Source organism: Gavia stellata, chromosome 6 (genome assembly GCF_030936135.1).
Source record: "Gavia stellata isolate bGavSte3 chromosome 6, bGavSte3.hap2, whole genome shotgun sequence".
NCBI classification, from domain to species: Eukaryota; Metazoa; Chordata; class Aves; order Gaviiformes; family Gaviidae; genus Gavia; species Gavia stellata.
The window spans coordinates 23265126-23288376 of record NC_082599.1 but is presented as its reverse complement, the minus strand read 5'-3'; the positions used below and the strand labels follow the sequence as shown (position 1 = coordinate 23288376).

Below are 23251 nucleotides of genomic sequence, written 5' to 3'. Positions count from 1 at the left end.
TGCAGGAGATTTTTAGCAGACTTTTTAAATAAAGTCATTAAGGCAAATCTGAACATTTAAAAGCCCTCCCTTTGTGGTATTTTCCAACTGGTCCATGCATATCTGTCACTCAATGATGGCAAGAGTTACACGCCTTCGGAAAGTAAAGGGTAATGTACTACCACTGTTGTCTTAAATTATTCCCTAACAGAAGTTAACTGGGGATTTTCATTGACTTAATTCAGCTGTTTCCAGCCTCAATATTTCACCAGAACAGTAATTACCAGTATTAAAGTGTTTTTCTTTCAGAAATTAGACTTTTTAATTTGACTTTGATGAGATGCAATGGACTGGCAAACCATGTTTCTGCCTTCTCAAACACAAACTATGTTTATGCAAGACTAGGAATCAGAAGTACTAACAAATACAGGTTTTAGTGTAGTCAAAGCCTAAACAATACAGAGGCCGAATACAATTCTCCTGAAGTTACACTACTGATGCAATTTATAAAAGTTTGGTATGAAGGTTTTGGCTTTTTTGACAGTGTAAGAGACTACACTCTCCTAGAAAAAACAGTGCAACATAACATCACAAGTTATGCTAAATGTAATGCAGAGCTGTTGTGGGAACACTGAAACAAGAGCCTGACATTCAGAAAGCCAGACTTACCAAACCTACAGTCAGCTTGGCTGCCTGTGTCAATTCAGTATTTCAATCATTCAGGCTGAACACCGTCACAAGTTGATAAAGAAATTAAGCAGCTATTATCCAAGACACTGAAAGTTCTCAAAGGCCACTAAAAAGTAGCTTACACCAAGGACAATACTATCACTACAAAGACAGGAAGCCCATGAAACTTTTTTCATCTTTCAGAAACTGCCAGACATCTACAGAAACTGTCAGACTACAAAGACAATTTGTTAGTGCTACCCTCATGCAAGGAAAGCGAGCAATACCTGATGTGGCTCAGTTCAATCAGTGTTGGTTAACAGGCACCTTACATTTAGTCAGTCCTATTCACAGTGGATTTAGTTACCTAACAACCTCTTGCATCATGGTGTAGCAGCAAAGCTGTTCTGCATCTGTGAACAGACCACAAGATTGGGACAAGTACCCTCCTTAAAGCACCCTGACAGAGTCCAAACAATAAGTGACAAGCTGGACCCAGTTAGGTATTTCATGAGAAGAAAAAACAGAAGAGTAACTCAAGACGAGGTGTGTGGTAGAAGAGAGAGGACTCTTCCCTGTAACAGCTTATTTTCTGGTTCAACAATTCAGATTCATTTCTAATATGAATGAATGCTCTCTTGGATTCAAAGAAAAACAGAAGACTGAAGTTAACTCCTGTACTGGTCTTGTAGCTAAACTGCACAGGTTCAGTACCTTCAGGTCTAAAGATCAGGAGTGGTCAAACAAGGTTGACTAGGCATATAACATTCTCTGTTCTGAATTTTACACAACTAAGTGCATCCAAACTACCATCCCACTGTTATGTTGCAAAATTCTTCCCAGCTATATAGCAGACTGCCAAATACCAAGAAATTCGTGTTCTGGCAATACCAAATTCCACTCTAGTCACCTTCTCATGATGAGTGGTGAGAATGAACCGTCAGCATTCTGGTTCCATTCACCCACATATTTACAGTACAATCCACAGTGTCTTAACAACTCTTCTGAGACCATCTGCTGCCCAGTGTCATTAACAACTAAACTCCCCCTCAGCAAATGCTAGTAAAATTTGGCAGCCCAATGCCTTTGCATTCTCCTGTGAAGCTTCAGTCACATCATGAAGCCCCCATTCATATTAAGCCTCACTTCACAAGATCAGGAACGGCTTCCTTCCCCTTGTTCAGTACTGGAAATTGCATACAGGCATTCATTATGAGAGCTATAGACTTCACCTTAATTTCAAAAGCTTGATTGAGAGCGATAGAGAGGATCTACAAACTGTACACCAAGGAATAGGAGGACTTCGTTCATGCTCCTGGAAATAAGGACTGGCTTAAATCCTTATTTATACTTAAAGCTTTTAAAAACAAATATGCTCTTTTTTTCTCTGAAGTTAGTGGCAATTCTTTAGGAACTAAAATATATTCTCAGAGCAGCCTTTCACTCAAGGCAAGTTATTAAATTTTATTCCTACATAAGCAGCAGCTGTTCAAAAGTTCTGGTATGATTTCCAAAACATACACACGAAGGATTAAATGCTACTATTCTATGCCTATATATAACTCCACACCTAAGTATCCTGGATCTGGACCGTAGTTCTCTCCGCACATCAAGAACCAGAAGCCAACACTAGACATCTATCTTTAGAGGTCTGATGTTGCCCTCTGTTGGAGAACAGATACTGGGTTAGATGGACCTTTTATCAGAGACAGCTATCATGCAGAGAAATGTGCTAAGAACATTTAAATCAGAACACAGTAAATGGAAGAAGAGAAAAGGAGGCACATTTTTTCCCCTCCAGTTCCACTCTGCCACTCTAGTCATTCATCTAGGTTTCAGTACAATTCCTCTTGTGGTGGCAGGGCCCTTCATAAAGCTGAAAAATGCACAGGCTTTCTGGTAACTGCAAATGATCTCCAGGATTATTTCTCTTAAAGCTTCTGTGAAGCACTAGAAAACAACAGGAAACCTCACAACTTTAAAAGTAAACAAACTCAGGTGTTTGCAAAATTAAGTCTCCACTTGCTTTTCAGCTAAAAGATGAAATCTAGTCTATTTTTTTGTATTTAGTAGGTACCAACATTAAATCAAACATTTCTAAAGACACTCTCAAAAAAAGACCCATATAAAAATTTCCTTTACAAGTTAAAACTAAAATAAAAAACATTTTAGACAAGGAAGCTCAGATGAAAAACATGACAAGAGTCAATAAACCACCCAACTGGACAAGTGAAACGATTTTGTAAAAACGTAAGTCTCCATGAGAGGAACACATGGTATGTAAACTGAAAGAAACATTCCAATTTGTGTATACCTTAACATTGAATGTTCAAGATAAACATTGTCTCACTGCTGCTTGGAAAACCATATCTGTAACACCTGCCTAGTCATAAAACTGTGCGCAAGTAAGCTTAGAATCTCCTTGATAAATATGATTCAAAGGCTACAGAAAACCTCCCATTGAATTAGATGGGTTTTGAATCAGACATCAAATGAAATAAGAATTTTAATTATTTAAAACATGATTAGTTTCTTTGGCATTCATACCTTTAGAAACTTTAAGCTGCAGAATCCCGTGGGGTTTTTTTTTTCAGAATGCTTCTTTAGTTAATGAAGTAGTTTCGCAGTACCTAGGAACATCACGTTCAGTAGTACTCTAAATCTTTACAGGTTCTAAGGGAATATTTATCCAGAAGAGCTATAATAAAATAGCACTACTTGTCATAGAAGAAATTCATAAGACTATGCCAGTTTCTCATTAAACTGTTCCACCTAAAAGCTGGTCAATACAGACCTTTGAGAGTGCTGTCAGTCCACTGTAGATTCCAAGTAAGGGCAAGAACCTACTTCTTAAGCCAAAAGTAAACCCTATGAGCTATACAGTATAATTAACCCAGTTCTGCAGACTGTTGCTAATTCAGTTAGAATCAACAGGAACTCTTTATGAGTAAGGATCCCTTAGAGTAAAGGTCATAAAGACATGAAATGTTACTCACATTTCATGGGGGAAGAAGAATTTAGAATACTAAATATATAATGCATTCTGTGCATCCAATATAACTGTACTCGTAGAGCTGGAGACATGTTTAGATTAATTTACCAAGGGTTCTGTTACACAGAGAGAAGCAATCAGCTTCACCAAAATGAAAAAGGAATTAGCAGAGAGAACACAACAATTTTCATTTTCAATATTCATAGGCATGCTGATACCATACTTGGCAGTTAACTGGAAAGAATCCTTATCCCAAGTGAAGCATACAGTACTTAATTTACACACTATGTAGATCAAGTTTCCCCTTTTGCCCTCCCTCCACTCTATTCCAAAAATGGATACTAACCTTCCTCACACTGAAAACATTAAAAACAAACTTGTCTCCTTAATCTTCAGCTCTTTCCAGAAACAAGCAGAGTTCGTTTTTGCAATTATCCACAGAAACACTGCTGTTATGAAAATGTTCTTATGAACATGTTTAAATTATACTATAGCTCACTGATGTGCTACAGTGCTGACAAAACAATTTATCAATAAACAGTTTTAACTTAGAACCCAGAGTCTAAGGAGAAGTGCTATGAGCACAAGAAAGGCTGAGAAGAGACTGGGAATCAAGTGACATCTAGTGAAGACAAAGGATAAAGCTGTTCTCTGAGAAGAAAGCTTAAGATGCACTTCAGAGTTTGGAGAGAAATACTAGAAACCAGGAGCTGAGGTTAGGAAGGTTGAAACTAGGTTGAAAATAAATCACCTAACAGCAAAGAACTGAAACCACACCAAAATACCTCACAAAAATCTGATGTTTGCTAGTTTTTTTACAGCAGTAAGGATCAGTACTGTTCAATTGAGGATGGGTATAAAAATGTCAATATATTCATGCCCCTTCATTTCTATAATAAGAAACAGAGTATTAGCCAAGATTTTTGAATTAGTGTGACATGCAAGTACCGTAGTGGACCACAGCATCTTCAGCTTCAATAGTTGTTTTGTGAGGAGTGCACAGTTCAGCCAAGATGCTTTGCTATCTTACTTTTATGTCAGTGGCCAAAACATGTGGTACACCATGCAAAAAGTTGAAGAACACAGGCTACATCCCCATGTTACAGGTCAGATCATCTGTATGTGTTGATATTTCAACACCAGGGAACGGTTAAGAAAAATAACTTCTGCAGGACTGAAGAACTTCAGCTGAGAGTGTTAATCCGAAATTTGTTATTAGGCTTCCAACAAATGCAATTGCAAATGGTCTCACTAAATCTCAGCGAGTCTTCTTCAGGTGTTTTAGTTGTTGAAGCATGATCTTTTCATGCTACTGCACAGTAGCCAGCTTTAGTTAAATCAAACCAGCTGAAGTTCAGCAGGTTCACCTTCCCCTCCCTCAATATTCTCTTTAGTCTATTTAACATGCTTTCTGCAGTTTACAAGCAGGACTAACCAAAGATGCCCTGAACACCAAGTCTTGAATAGATACTGTAGGTTACCCTTCACAGGCCAAGGTCACTTCAGCCTCTTACTCAGGCATACCAATCTACTCACGTGCTTAGCAGCGCTAGTTTACAAAATCCTGCTTTCACTGTGAGTATCTAACAAATAGTCCATAATTTCAGTTCCCTTTATTGGACAGTATTAGCAGTTTACACTTTTTATACCACTGCAATGTTTTTAGGACCTCCCGTAGGACTATTTTTCACTGCTACTTGGATCAACTGACTCTTCCCCCCATTCAGCATCACAGACTGCCATGCTGACACTTTATCAGAGACACCAGTCTGTCCTCTAAACACACACACAGGAAGAGGCTGCAGTAAAAAACCTCACTGCTCAAAAGCAAAGTCAGCAAATGTGTTTATGCATGCTTTAATTCCAGCCCTCAGAGCTGGGAATCAATTAACTCCCTCCTAGTTTGGGCTCCCTATACCCAGTACTTAAAGCCACTTCTGTGAGTCTGTAATGGTACAGTGTCCTCCCTGCATCTCTACATTAGCCAGTTCCAGAATTCAGCTGACTATACATTTCATTTCCAGCTACAGCAGGTATTCCCCCTAGACAAGAGGAACCACGTTACCACAAATTGCCCATCCTCAGGTAAAGATCAGGAAATTATTTCACCCTAAGGGTTATTTCGCTCTACAGTATTTTTGACACAGGCCACCAATGGAAAGAATAAGAGGCCAGATGGGTGAGTGGTCTGAAAGGAAATGCTGCATCATTACCCACTTCAAACCAACACACCTGATTACTAGAAGAACAAAAAGAATACATAGAAAATAGAGTACAAAACTACATCCATTTTTCCCCTCAATCTAGACCAAATCTACCTTCTCACCTCTGTCCTTCAATTCTAAATTCTGTAAGATGATACAAAATTAAGCTCTTTAACGAAGGGAGTTCACTCGTGCAACATTCACTAGCTTTGAAAATGCCAGCTTCAAAATAGTCTATATCTGACAAGAGGATTTCCAACAATTTTACATTACAACCTGTATATACACATGGAGAAAGATCATTTAAATGGGGCTTCCACAAAAAAAGTTAGTTATTTTAAGCCACGGGGAGATAAGTGAAGACACAAGAAATTTGTACTAAAACATGTCAGAAAGCATTGAGACTTACAAAAAAGGTGTTAATACATTTGCAGATGCCTTTTGATAATAACAGCTTCCGAAGAACTGTTAAAGACAAGTGATTTGTGTCTAGTGTTGTATTTAGTGTGTACTCTTACTTGTAAAGCAAAACTGTCTTTTTAGCCATACAGCACAAACTTTGACAATTTCATTCACACATAAATTGGGGTAGTTTCAGCATGCAGTCTTTATACCATTACAGCACAAAACTCTTTCATAAATTATTCTGCTTCATTCTCCCAAAGCCTCTTAAAACCAAGATTTACATTATTTAAAGCTAAAATGCTCTACCATCTGTACTTTCTCAGAACCAAAAGTTTGGGGGTTTTTTTCAGGAAGAAGAAAAAAGCTAACAAGGTATTTAATCTAAACATTTGTGCAGAACTCAGATGTCACAAATTTAGTAAGCATATGTATAGGGATCTCCTTCTTCCTCCTTCTCACATCCCGCTGTGCACTGCATCCATAAAGATATGTCCCTTTAGAGATCCCTGCACCAGAAATGGGAAGTAAAACCAAATCAAAATACATAACAAAAATTAAAGGCTTACAAGTTAATTTAAAGCACCACTCCCAAGCAGCTGAGAGGCCACTGTCAAGCAGAAGTCTTGTGCTTCGGACACAACCATAGTTTCACTACACAGATAGCTTACTTGCACCATTCTGGGGTATATCAAGTCAGTACAACAGTGTGGAATGACTTATCAGCAGGAAGCAGAACCAACATAGAGGAGAATATAACACTCAAAGAATAAAGAACGTATGGGCTTCTAGTTCCCTCCAGAAGTCAGCAATTTTGCTGTATAAATAACCTGATACCAGGCAAAATGCAAAGTGTCAGACAATACCAGTGGGAGATACCATAATACATTTCAGCAGTCTGGAGAAGACAAAGCAGCTAGCCTGGGAAGGAATTCAGGACAGACAGTCTTTGGACTACCTCCAATACATTGAGGCATACACTACAGCCAGAAAGGTGACTTATAAAGGAGATGGCCTAATGTAAGGATGACATCAAGGGAACTTAGCAGCATATTAAATAAGATCAAGGACACCCTCAAGAGGGTTAGCAGCGATGAAGGGAGAAGCTTCTGTGGTGGTCATGCACAGAGAGCAAAACAATTTGGAAGGAGATGGTAGAGCAAAGAAGCAGTAAGCTGTGTGAGCAGCAAAAAAAGAAGAAAAGTTTTGAACTGGGTAACTGCTTTGCTGGAAGAAGGCAAAATGCACAAGGATGATAAAGGGTGACCATGTGGCTGTCAAAGGAACATGATGAATGAGACACAGCTATTCTGACAGGATCAGAAAGTTAACTCAGAAACAAAATTCAGGTGTGGAAATGGGAACTAGCAGCAAAAAGCTAATGGATCACCTCACAAAAAGGAAAGGACTAAAGATGAGGAAGGGATTACATTTGAGGATCAAGGAAGAAGCAGTGGAAAGAACAGAGGACAGTAAGGGGCAGCAGCTCAGAGGAAAGGGAGAGGAGGACAGAGAATGTGACATCAGGTCATACAGGGGAGGTTCCAGAAAAAAGAATAGTTGTTCCCAACCTCTTGTCATTCAGACATTTGATAATATAAGGCAAGGAATCAGAGAGCAAAAGGATAGAAAAATCATCAGGAGCGAACTATGAATAGCAGACAACTTTTGAGAACATTTAAAGGCAGCACAAGAATATGGTGAAGCTAGTGAGCTCAGGATCACCTGAGGTTAAGGGGACTGAGGAGAACAGCAAAACTAAGCTGCTGTTCATTACCACCTACCAGGCAGACTGAAGTGCTACCAGGAGCGTAAGCTTCTTCCCACAAAAGAAACTGCTAAAGATACTTAAACAGTGACCTCTAATGGACACATCATATAATACCAGTATTTCCACTGACGGCAGAAACAGTCATGGACTCCAAGTACAACCGGATAAAGACACAAAAGCTACAATCTCCGAATAGATTCTCCAAATGATTACAGCATCAACTAATCTATCAGGTAGGTAAGTCAAATAACTGTTACAGTAGTTACAAGGCATCAAAAACTTACCGCATATCCCCAAAATAAGTGAAAATAAAACATGTCAGTTGGCAGCGCAATAGTTGTGCACATACTGATGACTAGCGCTCATACCTTTTGTCAATGCTGAAGTAACCTTTAACATCCCAACCTGCTTTCCAATCACGTCTTCCCCTCTGTGAGCTCCTGGGTTGGACTACTGTAAGCTGTAGTCCAAAAAAAAAGAGTCTGAAAGCTCTTCAAGCACACTTCCTATTCATGATGCAGTACAGGGATTTTAATTGTTAACCCTCATCAGCATACCACGGATATTAAGTGTGACTACACTACGACAAGAAATTTTGTTTACACTTGAAGTAGCTGGAGAATACCTTGAGTTAGCCTAGCTATCTAAAGTCTGTAAGTTTCAGTACCACTTCATGGCAAAATAGTTCACAAAAGCTTCTCCACAAGGAAAAAAAATCAGGTAAGGCATAAGCCACCATATATACGCTCAAACAGTCTTAGATGTTTGTTTTAAAAAAGGATGTTTCTGTTGCTAATTCTACTCCAATTGTTGCTCACTTACACATCTAGTGGCATAAGGGGACCAAAAAGTGAAGCCTAATCTACCCTGCTGACTTCAGTTCAAGCCTGCAAAGGTACTTTTTTTCCAAAGGCAGCTATTTGGTGTTCTAGTGCAACCAATTTTTTAAAAAGCTAAGCCCTCAAAACAATGTGATACACAAACCTTATTCCCAACTGGATACCCAACCCTCCCTCACCTTTTTTACATTCCCTCCCAGAGCTCCAAATCACTCTGCTTGAAATGACATGGGGCAAGACCCAGAATAGAAAAGACAGCCAAGCTTGGCAATATGCCTTTCCTCTCCCTGAGCTGGTCTCCCTGGACATCCCAGTATTCTGCAATTCCCAACAACTGTCCCCCAGAACTGTTATGAAACCAGGAACTCTACCTGAAGAGATCTGAATGGACAAAGTTTGATTTCAAGAACTTCTATGACAAATTCCTTAACACAAAACTTCAGAAGCCTGACACTCCAAACCTCTGGAAGCCAAACACAGCACAACACGCGACTGGCACGGCCACCCCAGCAACAACCACAGAGCAGGAACTTAAGAATAAGCATGCTGACTGGCCCTGCAAAACATGCAGATCTACATCAACACCCTAAGTTCACTTTCATCCTGCACAGGCGCGTCAGAAAGAACAAGTGGCCAAGATTGCTGCAAACTTCGAGAGAAGTTAAGTTCCACTTGAACTTGGGTGAAGCAGTCCTAAGTAGAAGTGCACAAACCAGTAAAATGGATACCCATAAAAATTATTACTGTTGCACAGAAGATGCAGAAACAATATTTGTGACTGACCAAAGTGATCAAGCATGGTTTCTACAGAATTATGTCCTGTGACTCTGACTCCCTCCACACCCATCCAGCACAGCTGCCCTAATTCCCTACCACTATTCATGTCCTATTAACGACCCCACTGAGCAGGAGGTCAACGCCACCTGTATGTCCCCCAACTCCCATCAAATGGCATGGAACAAAGACAACTTGGTGATATCTACCCAAATTAATCCACCACCCTGAAGGGCAGATCTCTATCATTCAGCCACTCATTTCCACAAATTTGAGGAACATTTGTCAGGACTTCTACTCCATTTATTTTGATGTTAGCCAATGGGTTCAATCAGGGGTCAGGATCAGACAACCTACACAGGCTAATAGCATACGCATGACTATCTAATTTTGCTTCTCATTAGATCACTAGATGATGGAACAAAAAACTCCCAGTACAATATATGGAGACACTGGCCTATATGTCTACATTAAGTTAAGAAGAAACACAAATACTCACTTCCTCCCTCTGCTTTCAACTGGATTGTCACAGGAGACCCCAAAGTAGACTCAACCCAGGTTTGTCACCTACACAGCAACTGGCTCAACAGGACTGCAGCATCACAGCTATTTAGCTTCCCCTAGAGTCTTGCTTCTGATTTTGAAGCACAAAAAGTTCTCATCAAGCAGCAAAGGACAGATTCAACTGTTTCAGAAGTTACCTGGAACAGAAGCAGCCAGTTCAAGACTCCTCCATTAGCACAGCATCAGACAGCTGAAAAAAAATACTGCCTAATATTCTCCAGAAAAAAAAAAATCAATGTGGATTTGAGTACTTCCAATAATGAATGATTTACAGACATGTAAATGCACAAACACCAGCAATATGAATGGCATACTAGAAATATTAACAAAAACTATGCCACAAAAATATTCTAAGCAGTACGATGGATTTAATAGTGCGGTCCTCATACTTGCTAATGAAACTTTACTTTCTTTTAATAGAGTTGGCTGGCAAAAATATGAACTATGGTCACAAAAAAATATGCATATCCAGTTTTTACATGTATTTATTCTTCCAGATAGACATATTTACTCTAAACAGTAGAAAAAAACAGCAAGCAGAACACTCATTTAAATGGCAGAAAACTAGTAGAAGATGCTAATATGACCTTAGTGTAGCATGTCAAGTGTCACTGCCACCACTTTTCTAGTCATTTTAAAAACAATCTGCTAGGACAATTAATTACATAGCTTAAAAGATTAGGTCAACAGTGTCAAATACGAGAATATGAACTTGAAATTTAGCCTTTTAAAAATGTGTGCTGTCTATTTAAATGTCTACATCAATTTGTGAAAGAATAGTAAGTCTCAGGCTTGATGAGTTACTTCTCAGGAGAAGCAGTAGTTTACGTTCCCATAAAAGAAACCCAAACATAGCTATTAGAAAGGCTGACAGAATCCCTTGGCTGAGAGAACAGATATACTTGCAGCCTGCAGATCTAAGTGTTACTTTAGAAGAAAGCAGTAATTAAAAGTTAATACAAACACAATTTTAGAGTAGTGGCAATCCTTAAACTGGTATTTTGAAAACTAAAACTGCTTTAAACAAATGGTTTAGTCTGGATTTTTCTTGAATGGTTAAACAACCTTCTTGGACACCTCTTCTTACTGTATCTTTTTCCTCCCCCAGTCAGGTCTACAGCTACAACTAATAGCTAGGACATAGGTTACTTAGCTTTTAAATCTGGCACTCATGCTCAAGTATGTCACCCTCCTCAGGCTCAGTTCTCAGACAGCCAAGTTCACTGTGATACAAGTCTCCTTGCAGGAGTTTCAGTCTGTCTTCTCTTCCTCAGAGCAAGGTAGATATCTGCTGCCTGCCCTCCCCATTGTGTGTTCAGCAGAACTCACCCTTTAGCTACGTTTAAGATTCATAAGGTGTCACATGGAAGAGATGATTAAGTCCTTGGATGTCTGTTCGCTTTCAAAAGTTGCAGGATTTTTACAAACCCCAGAGAAAGAAAGTCAAGTTTTCCAAGAGTAACGCTTACAACTCATTTCATCCTTGTGCCAGATAAGCAGCCCAGGTAAGCAGTCATTCAGAAAGAAGATACCAGAGCAGATAATCGGCACCACAGAGAAGTTCTGCCTGGCAGCACTAGGTACCCAACTTTGGAAGAGTCGTCTGACCTTGTCACACAGGCAATAGAGGTGGGCAGAATGAAGTGCTATCTCAAGGTGCCCACAACCCTCCAAAAGCTGCAAGAGAAAGCTGAGGTGGCTGGATACATTTAACTGCCTAGCTTTTAGGCAGCTCAAGTTCAGAGACAGCCGTCTCCTTGCAGTGACCTGAGGGAACACAAAAGCCACCAGCTGGGTGGTCCTGTAGCCCAACTCTATCAGTGGCTGATAACAGATGCCAGGCGGCAATATACCCAAAGCAAGTTTACCATAATGCTTTCCCAAAATAATCTCTCAGCTTCCAACTATTCGTAACTTCATGACCTTCTCAACTAGAGGTAGAGCTGTGTGCTTAATAGCAATGCTTACTATTTTCCCTTCCTGAATATGCCCATGAATTTACCCATCGGTCATCATTTACATATTAGATGGCTGGAAATTGCTGGTTGTGTTTATAAATAAATGGAGATTTCTTTGAAAACTACTATAAGGACAAAAACAAGTAGCAAGATGCCAGAATAGAGGACACTATACAATTAGAAGCAGGGCCCAGAATAACTAATTCATACTTCTCACAGCCACTCACATAATGCCCATACTTTCATCTATTTCCTACTACTTCAAACTGTTTAAGCTATGCATTAATACCCAATAAACTGCATCCAGAGATGCAGTGTTTATATGATAGAATCTAAGAATATTTTTGTTTTTCCTCATGCTTAATCCTCTGCAAATGCTCAAAGCCTTCAAGTGAGATTTTTGCATTAATACATATATTTTAAGTAACACATAATATCTTACAGTTCATGCAGCAAATAGTTTAGAATTCAATAGGTTTTTGCTGTTTTTTAACCCTAGTCTCAATTTGTAAAGCTTTTCTTGGGTATAGCCTGGTACATGACACAGCATCTGCGCAGTCATCTTCCCAGCACACACCCCCGCCCCTTCAGTGGTTCCATTCCCATCCCCATTCCATGCACTCTTAAAAAAATTCAGTTCCAAAAGGCAAGGACTGTTTGAGATAGACATCCACTGGCACATGCAGAGAGCAGACGAGGACAAGCAGAACATCAACAATACCAACACTTTTCTTCTCTTCAGAAGTTGCACAGTAACAGGGATCAGACAAAACCCACTGCTTTTATTTCAACAACCAAGAAGCAGGAGTGTTTGCACAAGACAGTGATGGGTAAGCCTGAAGCATTCTCCTACAAAGAAATAAACTCTTTTGCCTTGCAAAAGCCAGTCTGATATCTGCCTCCACTAAATTAAGTCTCATGTTTATGCTGCTGTCATGACATGCTATGCACCAACACCTCACTTGAGGGCTCCTTTACTATGGGAAGTAGGATCCACAAGGTAATAACAGAAGGTGCTGTGTGCAGTACAAGCAAAAGACACCTTACCCACAAAAGTTTTTTTTTTTTGACAGAAGTAGAATGCTTGACTTTCACGCCTGAAGCTCACATTCAGTTGACCTTGCTTACATATGTTTGGTTATAGATATAACGCAGTTGAGTTGCAATTTATTTTCACTTGCTTCAGTCAAATTAGTTATCCATTTACCAAAATGCAAATTGTATCATTTCTGATACAGTTAAAAAAATAAAAATCAAAAGTCCTCATGTAAACATAAGGACTTCAGAGCTGTGGTAGGGAATGGATTTTTGGCTGAACTGGTAACAAGACTGAATTACAGATCTTCCAGTATGTGGCAGATTTGTATTGAAGTTGGGAAAGCATGTTGAACACAACTGCTAAGTCACATTCTCAATCTCTATTTTTAATAGAGTGCTTCATCAAGAAGTACTCTTAACAGTGACATTGTGCTCTATGGAAAAAAAAAAAAAAAAATCAAACCAGCAGTGTCAGGTTTTCAATATTGCAATATTGCTCAACTGCCTGTAACGAAGTCCGAAAACAGGAGTATACTTACTTGTAAGCTTGTTGTGACTCAGAACCAGCTGTGTGATATGAGACAATGTAACTGCAAACGAAGAGAGAAAGAAGTTAGTTTATGGACATGGCAACTGAGAGCTTGTATCTAAAAAAGAGGCAAGTTATTCTCTCCGCTCCAGTAACTCCAGATTCATATGCACTGTTACAAAACACAAGACAAGCTCAAGACTTAAGGACATACCCAGCCACTCCTCTGTCCCTTTACTTCACATTTCTGTTACTGCATCAAACGCAATGTAAGCAGTAAGTACTGGTGCCTCCCAGCAGAGGTCTGGTTCTGGGCACACGTAAACACCTCTCTCATTTCCACCCTTTGAATCCTTCCCACGGAAAACCTGATAGGTACACTCCAACATTTATCACAACAGGAACACATGCCACATGAGCAATTATATTTCCACACATTCCTGGTTCATCGTCTTCAAGTCACTGCTAGATTTAAGTCCTAAGTACCAACAGCTGCATTTACAACCTTGCACCCATAAAGAACAGTAGCAGATTAGCATCATTTTTGTGTGGCGAATGGCCAGGTGACAACATGCAATATTTACTCAAATTAATTGAATGATCTGATTGATCAAAGCCCCTCAGATTCCACCTTATTGAACAAACGAGTGCAAGGCACAACGAAGCTACAGAAAGCAGCAGTCCCTGTACACTTCATCATCCTTTACACTACGTCTTGCCTACTTCCACACTCCACACCACTACTGCTTTCCCTAGAAGCACCATAGCCTACAACTGACAACATTACCTGATCGGAAAAGTATGCCAAAATAGTCAGAGGAGAAATTCACATCTTGAACTAGTTCTCAATCATCTTCATCCTCCCTGTAAAAGGTTTGATACACTTTACTGAACTAGAAAACTTGAGAGATTTTCCTCCCCTACACCTTTTTCCTCACTTCCAGTGTAGCCTCTTCAAAACAGCTCTAGAAACTATCTGGCTGCCCCTCCTAGGCAGCTGGGAAATTTTCCTGCCTGAAAGACAGCTGATAGTGGTACATCTCTCATCCCAGAGCTTTCCTCAAGCAACGAACATCTCTAACAGTAGCCCAGAGATAGCCCATGGGGGTCTTGCTGCCTCAGGGAACGAAGATATCCTGGTGACCATGTGTGAAAACTGGCCATGCTACTCAATACTTACTAAATTGCAAGTTGGATGAAACAGCTTGGAGAGCTTTTACTTACTGCTACAGCAACCTGTTTCAGCCAACCCTTGAAAGCTCATGACTTACCACAGGCAAATACAACCTGTTAGCAGAATGAATGCAGTCACTCAAAGGCAGAAACAGATTGGAAAGTTCAGTGCAAAAAAGCAAAAGCATCACCACAGTTCCCTGTGCAATTTCAGGCTGTGGAAGAAGGAAAGGCAGGGAGGAGAAAGGAAGAAACAGTGCACCCACCCTAAATTTCTCCTAAAACATGAGTGCTCTGAGTACTGCCTGCACCAGCCCGTGAAGCAGAATGGGAGGACAGAAAATGAAGCCCATAGAAAGCCTGTAAAAGTACTGTATAAAAACCAGCACTAAAGGGCAGACAATTGTGGCAGCCTCCACAAAGAGCTCTAAGGTTTAAAACATAAAAGGCACATCAGCATCTGAACCATAAGCAACCACTTACACTAGTGATTACTTACACATAAAGCTAAATATAAGAACTCAATTTACACAAAGTAATTGAGAGAAGGTGCTGGGGGTAAGTTACAAGCTTGTGAACAAATGCCTAAGTACTCCTTATGCAGCATTTATTTCTCTTGGTTTAGATATTTTAATAGCTGTGACAATGAGCAAAAGTCAACATTCCACAGGCCCTTGATATCCAGCCGGACTAGTAAGGGCCCAGTCATCAGTAGGGCAACCCATCTGCTGGCATCCTGAGATGGTAAGTGCTCTAGTCTGACATCTCCAGTTCTAAGATGACCTAATCTAGATCAGAGCCGGATCCAAACTGACATCACCAATGCCAGGAAAAAACATCTTTTCCTGCATTTAACTTAAGAAACCAAGTCAATCTAGAGCTCTGAGGCTTTGGCTAGACTCACCAGCATCAACAAGGAATCAGCCTTGCTCCACTATTTAATGAAAGTCAATGATTCTCCTACCAGGCAGTGGAGTTACCTGCTCTGCCCTCGCCTGTTTCCTCCCACCCCACAAGGAGAGTAATGGATATCTTCTGCATTACAAATCAAATGGCTTGTGTGCCTATCCATGTAATGTCCTCCTGTCCAAGATCACAGAATCACAGAATCACTAAGGTTGGAAAAGACCTGTAAGATCATCAAGTCCAACCATCAACCCAACACCACCACGATGCCCACTAAACCATGTCCCACAATGCCTCGTCCACACGTTCCTTGAACACATCCAGTGAGGGTGACTCCACCACTTCCCTGGGCAGCCTGTTCCAACGCTTCACCACTCTCTCAGTAAAGAAATTTTTCCTAATATCCAGCCTGAACCTCCCCTGGCGCAACTTGAGGCCATTTCCTCTTGTCCTGTCACTAGTCACTTGGGAGAAGAGACCAATACCCACCTCTCTGCAACCCCCTTTCAGGTAATTGTAGAGAGCGATAAGGTCTCCCCTCAGCCTCCTCTTCTCCAGACTGAACAACCCCAGTTCCCTCAGCCGCTCCTCATAAGACTTGTGCTCCAGATGCCCCCTTTCCCCCATTAGCCAATATACGGAAAAGTCCAATTAGTCAAGTAATATCTTCCCCAAACCTCAGAGGTTGAAATAAATCCTAAGTCATCAAAAAGGCAGGAAAAAGCATGCAACGCATACCAAAGCCTTCCACCAGCTTCGTACTCTCAGCCCTCTCACACTGGCAATGGTGAGGACTAGCTATATCACCATGCCTTTACAAATCACCACACCTGCATGTCAGGCAGCTCTGCGTGTTAAGGACACTGAAGAGTGCCTTTAAGGCTGAAGTGTGGAGTGCTGCAAAGAGCAGGAGGAGGTAGCATTCCAGCTTTGTTCCTGAAGATTTGGGGTACAGGAACATTTCAGAATTTCTCCTTTGCCCTCCCCATGACAGTAGTGTTGGAAAGTAAAGATTTCGTTTAATCTGCTTTTTCACAAAAAATGCATTATTGCTTTTTAAGACTGTACAAAGTTGCTCTCACCTCACTTTAAGACTTGTTTTTAAAGCAGAAAAGTTGAACTGAAGTGGCAGATCAAGACCAGCTTACACAACCTCATACTAAAAAGCCAGCCCCTCACCACGAGCACGACGGACAGCTGGACTCCTAACAGGCGGTACCCCTGCATCACTGCTGCCAAGCAAAGGTCTGCAACAACAACGCTGAACTGCAGGGCCAGGGGCTGGCAAGTCAAATCAGGCAGTCAGGCACAGAGTGAGTTCTAAGAGAACTTTTGCACTATTTCTTTTTTCCTTTGAAGTTGATGCTTCCTTTGGTTTATTAAAAGCAGAACAAAGACTGAAGCTGTTACCACACTTCTGTGGCCTTGACCAGTTCATTCCAGTTTTGCACAGAGCTTTGCCAGCTTCAGGATGGAATCCAAAATTCAAATATCTGTTCTTTATTTTGTTGGAATCCATAATGAACTTCATTACGTTAAAACCTGTAATCCCCATTATGTGCCTTTTAATAAGCAGCTAGACCAACTTGAGAAATTACCTAAGGAAAGGCTCAAATTTAGTTCATACATCCACCAGTATGATAGGCCTTTCTCAACTCTTTGCCTATGAACCACCTCTTCTATGAAGAGGATATGACTCTGTGAATGATTATTTGTTAACACTAAGGTAAGTATGTCCAAGGTTATCAAAATAAAAAACTCTAAGGCAGTGGTAAGGAAGTAGTCCAGACCCCATCCCCCCCATGCCCCACTAAGGGAAACATCCATTTAAAGCGTACAAATTAGAATGACAACTCAAATAGGCTAAAAGAAGAAGTGTTCAGGATTTTCTGTTTCTGTGCTCAAGATGTAATTCGATATTTAAAAGAAAAAACATACCAAATAATATAACTCCTGCATGAAGCCAGCTTATGAGGACGCACCGCTTGCACGCAACTTCTCAACTTCTTTGCACCACAGAAGTACAAAATCACTGAAGTGCACCAAGTGCTAGACAGCGGCACACATGCAAGTACCTGCTCTGGATAACTTACAAACTGAATTAAGAAACAAAAGAGAAAAAAAGGAAGTGTTTTACTAATCAAGAACTGAAACAGACCCCCGATCTAATCTATCGCATATGGTGAACCTTTCCTGCCATGATTTCATCGTTTCTATACATAGAAAGTAAGGATGCTTACTCAAGGGCAATTAAGCTTTGGGACTGCAGACTCAAATATCAAACTCCTGCTGAATTTAAACATCAAAAAGTTCTGTGCATATTTAGTGTTTAAAGGTAAGCCTGCTGACTAAACCATCAAGCCACATGTACTGCTGGCCTTTAGCGACACAAGCATTATTCTCACTACTCTCTCTCCGTGTTTGTCACATCACTAACTTCTTCAACAGCCCCTGGAAACACCAAGTTTCTCAGTATGCTGCCACTCGCCTACTCCTGTGAAAAGAACTGTGCCGTGGGAACAGCTGTGGTTTTCCTCGTGCTATATATAAAGTCAGTTCTGCACGACAACTCAACTATCAGCTCTTCTGATAAAGACATCTGCTTAAGCAACTAATTCATGTGAGTAACATCTAGAAGGCTGAAGGGAGCCTAGTGGGGCCATTTTACTTTGGACGTACGCAGCTCAGGTAAGCATAACTAGCAGGACTTGCCCAGGATCACTCAACAGGTCAGACAATTCACCCCAAGTGCCAGTCCCCTGAGATTTGAAGGGCACTGTGACTCCCTCAGGGGAATTCCTATAACCTCTGTATGATGCCATCAGAGCTGCTGCTAGACAATAAGCAGCAGCTCCTTGAGGACTGCAGACCTCAGATGCCTTGTTAACATTACAGTAATGAGCATACAGGCGATAAGTTATTTTGATTTCAAGAATGCACCAAGTATCCACATAGAAGTTTGAGAGTCAGGATACTACCGTTTGCCAGACCAATTTACTTGCATAGCAATTACAAATTCTCATTATGGTCCCAGTCCCACTATTGCTTCAAAACGGAGTGGGTCAAGGGAAGAATATTTAAGCTCTTCCCTTTTGGCCCTGCTCTCAAGCCTTTTCATATATTGCGGTCATGCACTGCAAGTTAGCTTTACATAAAATATTTAGATGACAAGACTTGACTTAATTTTTTTAAAAGGAAAAAAACACCAAAATAAAACAGGAAGACTCCAGAGACCTTGCTGAACCAAGATAAGACACTATGTGTCCCATCGGAGAAAGTTAATGCAGGATGGGCACTACAGTATTGTACAAAATTACTTACAAGTAGCCTGCCCCTCCATCTTCTGTGCTTTGGTTATTTTAGGAGCCGTCAATTATATCAACACTAAGTTTCTGATAAAAAATTACAGGCATGTTAATTCTTACCACACAAGCATGTACTTTATGTAAAATATGAATAGCTTACAGATGGACTGATAATGAGACCAAATTAACACTTAGAGTAAACAGGATTTCATCCAATATCCCTTCCCTGACAACAAGACTACAGAGCAGCAGATGCCTCAAGTTATTTGGGTAAAATAACTCCTTACTTCATAGCTTCCACATACCGATCACTTAAAGATAAATTAATCAGATTAGAGACTGGTCCCTACTCCAAGAACAATCCCATAATTGCACCAATTGATGGCTGTTTAAAGTCCTACCAATAAATGCCCTAGCCATCAGGCTAGGGAAAAGGCACATCATGCCCTTCTTGCTGAATCTGATCATTCACCCTACAGGACGTCTATTAACACTCTCTACCATTACCTGTCAATATCTGGGTGCTTTGTAAATAAATACGATCTATTTATTTCACAATATGGAATTAAAAACCCACACATTAGAACACTTCCACAGGGCAAGCCATTTTTTAAAACTATTCATGTATGGATGCACAACTATAGTATAGATGTGCTCACAAATGGTATAACATTTGTTTTACCACATGCCAGAATAATAGCCTTTAAAGTTTAAAACTGTTTCAACGTGGTCTTTGCATTAGTAGGTGAGCTAAAGTACAGAACACCTAGATCAAGTGATGTTTTTAGTCTCAAATGAAATCTCTTTTCTACAGAACATATTTGAAAAGATTTCTCATATTACATTTCCAAAAGCCTCAAAAATTCAGTTGCTCTGAAGACCTGTAGCACAATTCTAGTTTGTACTTTATGTCATTAGTAGAAAACACGGAAGTGCCTGATTCGAGGAATATTCCACAAATAGAACTCAACTTATAATGACATTCATGAACTCCTGAGCAAGCAGTGGTCCAGGGACTACTGAGCTTTTCTTTGTGAATCTGAACATCACATTATAAACGAGCTGGTAACTCCACTCTCCCTTTACTAAACACAAAAGCAGGAAGAGACGTGGAAGATGCCAAGCCTCTGGTTCTAAGCTAGTTTAAGACAGTTTCAGATACCATCCAGATAGGAAAAGTATTTAATCTTGAGTTGGAAAGAGACATTGGTATTTGACAGAGGCAAGTTTGATCTGTTTTGTCTCTCTCACAACTGCTACAGAGGGTGGAAGTCAAGGCAAAAGAAAACACAAGTAGCTGCCCTGTATTGTAGCAAGTCATTTACTAGAATGGAAAGAGAAGCCAGAAGAGAATACTAGCCAAGCCAGGGCATATATTGCCCTTCCCCTTTTCTCCTCTCTGCCCCCATATAACACCCGTTTTCTATGATCACTGATGATTTATTCTTTTTTAAAACACACATGACAAGAACAGGTCTGCACCTGGAAGAAGAGGATTGGCACACTGAGCAGATGCTACACGATGCACTGCTTCCAAATCCTTGTGTCTGCACTAACTCTGTGTGAATTAAGTTAAGAAAGCTTAAATACGAGTCCAGTAGCCACTCTGCAGCAGGTACTCAAATATGCAGTGGGACAAGGCTTGGTCTTTTTCTTGAAGGATAACCAAGACTATAAGGAGCAGCTTACTTGAAGAGTTACTGGCCACTGGGGGCGGTGGGGCAGAGCGGGTTCACAACCATTAAATAATTACATGAGACAAAATCCCAATCAGGGGCTATTGAACACAGCGACTTAGGAGTATCCTCCAACCTAGTAATTCCTTAAACCTCAAATGGACAAAACTAGGGAAAACACCACCAAAATGTTCTCTCTAATCATAACCTAATCTTATGCTTATCTCTGAGCATATACTAGTGGCCCCCATTAAAGACAAGATGCTAGAAAAGAACAGTCACTGGGCATGAATCATGATGTTTGTTTTTAACAAAGATTTTTATTTCATGGAAAAAACAAAGTTTCTGAAAAAGCAAGCTTTAATACTGCACTGCATTGGAAAGATATCTAACACACCTAGAAGGGATAGCACCAGGTGAGGCTCATTAGCTTCCCTGCCAGTTCTGAGAGCCAGAGAAACCCAAGACATCCAATCTATACTAGAAAAGGTTATCCATTAGGAGTCAGATGACAGGGTTAGAAAACAAGCACGTTTAACGTTTTCTCAAACCATTACCTAAAATTCAGAGGTAACACCTATTCATTACTTTTTAAAGGCATATTTGGAGGAAGCTATTCCTTCTCCAGAGAGAAAGTGGCAAATAGCTTGGCCATAAAAATAAAACCAAAAAAACCCAACTCATAATGCTTTCTCTGCCAGAGTGCAGAGTAACTGAAAAAGCACTGTCTCAACTAACTGAACAGAAACCAGTCATCATTTCCCCTCCTCTAACTTCCATCTCAAATTGGAGAAAGCCCCAAATCCCCACACTAAAGCACGTCACACGATGTGCACCAAGAGTATCTGCACATAGACTTGTCTGATGCAGTGTAATTAGGAGTACCACAAGTCTACATTTCACCTAGTGAGCTCCCTGCCAAACAAGCTTCAGATGCTTAATTAGCAACTTGGTATCAGGGACCACCTGTGGACCACAGTGTCCCACACTGCAGCCCCTGAGCCTGCCTGCACAACAAACCCAAGACAGTCTTTGTACTGAAAAGTTTTTTATTTTAGCGTTACTGATGTACTTCAACATTATCTGTTTTCCCCATCTGAAAGATCAAAGCTGGCTAATTAATTATGTGTCTTACCATTGATAAGTTTAATAAGCACCAAGTCTACTTGACAAAAGCAACAGTACTCTGTTGCTGTCCCATACTGTTTTTGCGTTAGTTTCTCCAAAAGACACAAGTATAGTTCTGAAAATAGGTCTGTAGTTGAAGTAGCGTTTAGCTCGCGTTTGTCTCAAACAACTGTTCATCCAACAGACATACACTGAAACCTTCTATTTAACATGGGTTCATATATACAGGCTTTACAATGTAGTCTCCTGAAATCCCACGCACAACTCGGAAACAGGAAAAGAATCAGTAAAGGATGAAGACTTCAAGTACAGAACCTAGTTCTGCAAAACTGTACTTAAGTCTTCAACCTTTACTGATGCGACTGAAGATACTTTGGTCTGCTCCCAACTCCGCAGACGATGGTGAGTTGGTAGTGAGCCATACATTTCCCTGAACTCTTTTCCATCATGTAAGAAGAGTTACATAAACTTGCTCCTGATTGCTATCAAGTTTAACAAACATGTCAAAGAGCTAAACCAGGATACAGTTAAGAGTTTCAAGTACATTAGCTGTTTTAGATTTTGCTTTTTTCTCATTCCATCATGAATTCAGGAACATTTCAGCCTGTGGCACACTACAGCCAGTCACAACTTTAACTTACTGCGTATCAGCTGTACCATAACATCATACGCACTCCTAGCCAAAGCAAAAGCAAGGCAAAGTTACCTGCCTTGCTCTTCATTTATGAGTTCTCCAGAATTGTGACAGTATGCTGTTATTGGTATGTTGCATTTGCTGTGGTTAATTTACAGCAAACGCAACATACCAACCGCAACGTACTGCCACAATTCTGGAAGCAGGTGCAATATCCGAAGTATGATACTGCTGTATCTGTAATACAGTATTACCTCACTCTCCTTCAGAGAGCAGCCATGCCTACCTCCAGGCTAATGTCACCCTGTCCCTTTCAAAAGCCAGTGGAGATGCTCCTTGGCTGATGTTTTTGCTTTGGTAGCAGGAGGGGACAAGGATGGGCAGGAGGCAAAGTCTCCCCGTCACTCAAGTGCCAGAATGACAGCAGTGAGAGGCAGGGAGTGCTTAGGGTTGCAGACGGTGCACAGGTAGAGGTGATGGGAGAGACAGGCCCGAGTCCCAGCTCCCCACACCGGCCTCTCCAGTGCAGCGGAGCTGAGGCTCTCTTCAACACACTTACGGCTCGTTATGGTGCTGCCGGGAGCTGGAAGCAGAGCGTTTCCCCCTGCCCACGAACCTCTCCCCAAACCCCCGATACCCAAAGCTTCAGGACGCCCCCGGCGGAGAAGAGGCTCCGGCCGCCCTGCCAGCGCCGAGGGGCCGGGGCAGCA

General features: G+C 40.8%; 1 protein-coding gene across 1 annotated transcript in view; it reads right to left on the bottom strand.

The window, feature by feature from the left end:
• Window positions 1-23251, bottom strand: part of RSU1 (Ras suppressor protein 1) — a 120154-nt gene that overhangs the window by 91750 nt on the left and 5153 nt on the right. Inside the window, exon 3 of the mRNA XM_059818884.1 lies at window positions 13730-13780. Coding sequence (XP_059674867.1) covers window positions 13730-13780 — 51 coding nt within the window. The remainder of the gene's footprint in view (window positions 1-13729; window positions 13781-23251) is intronic.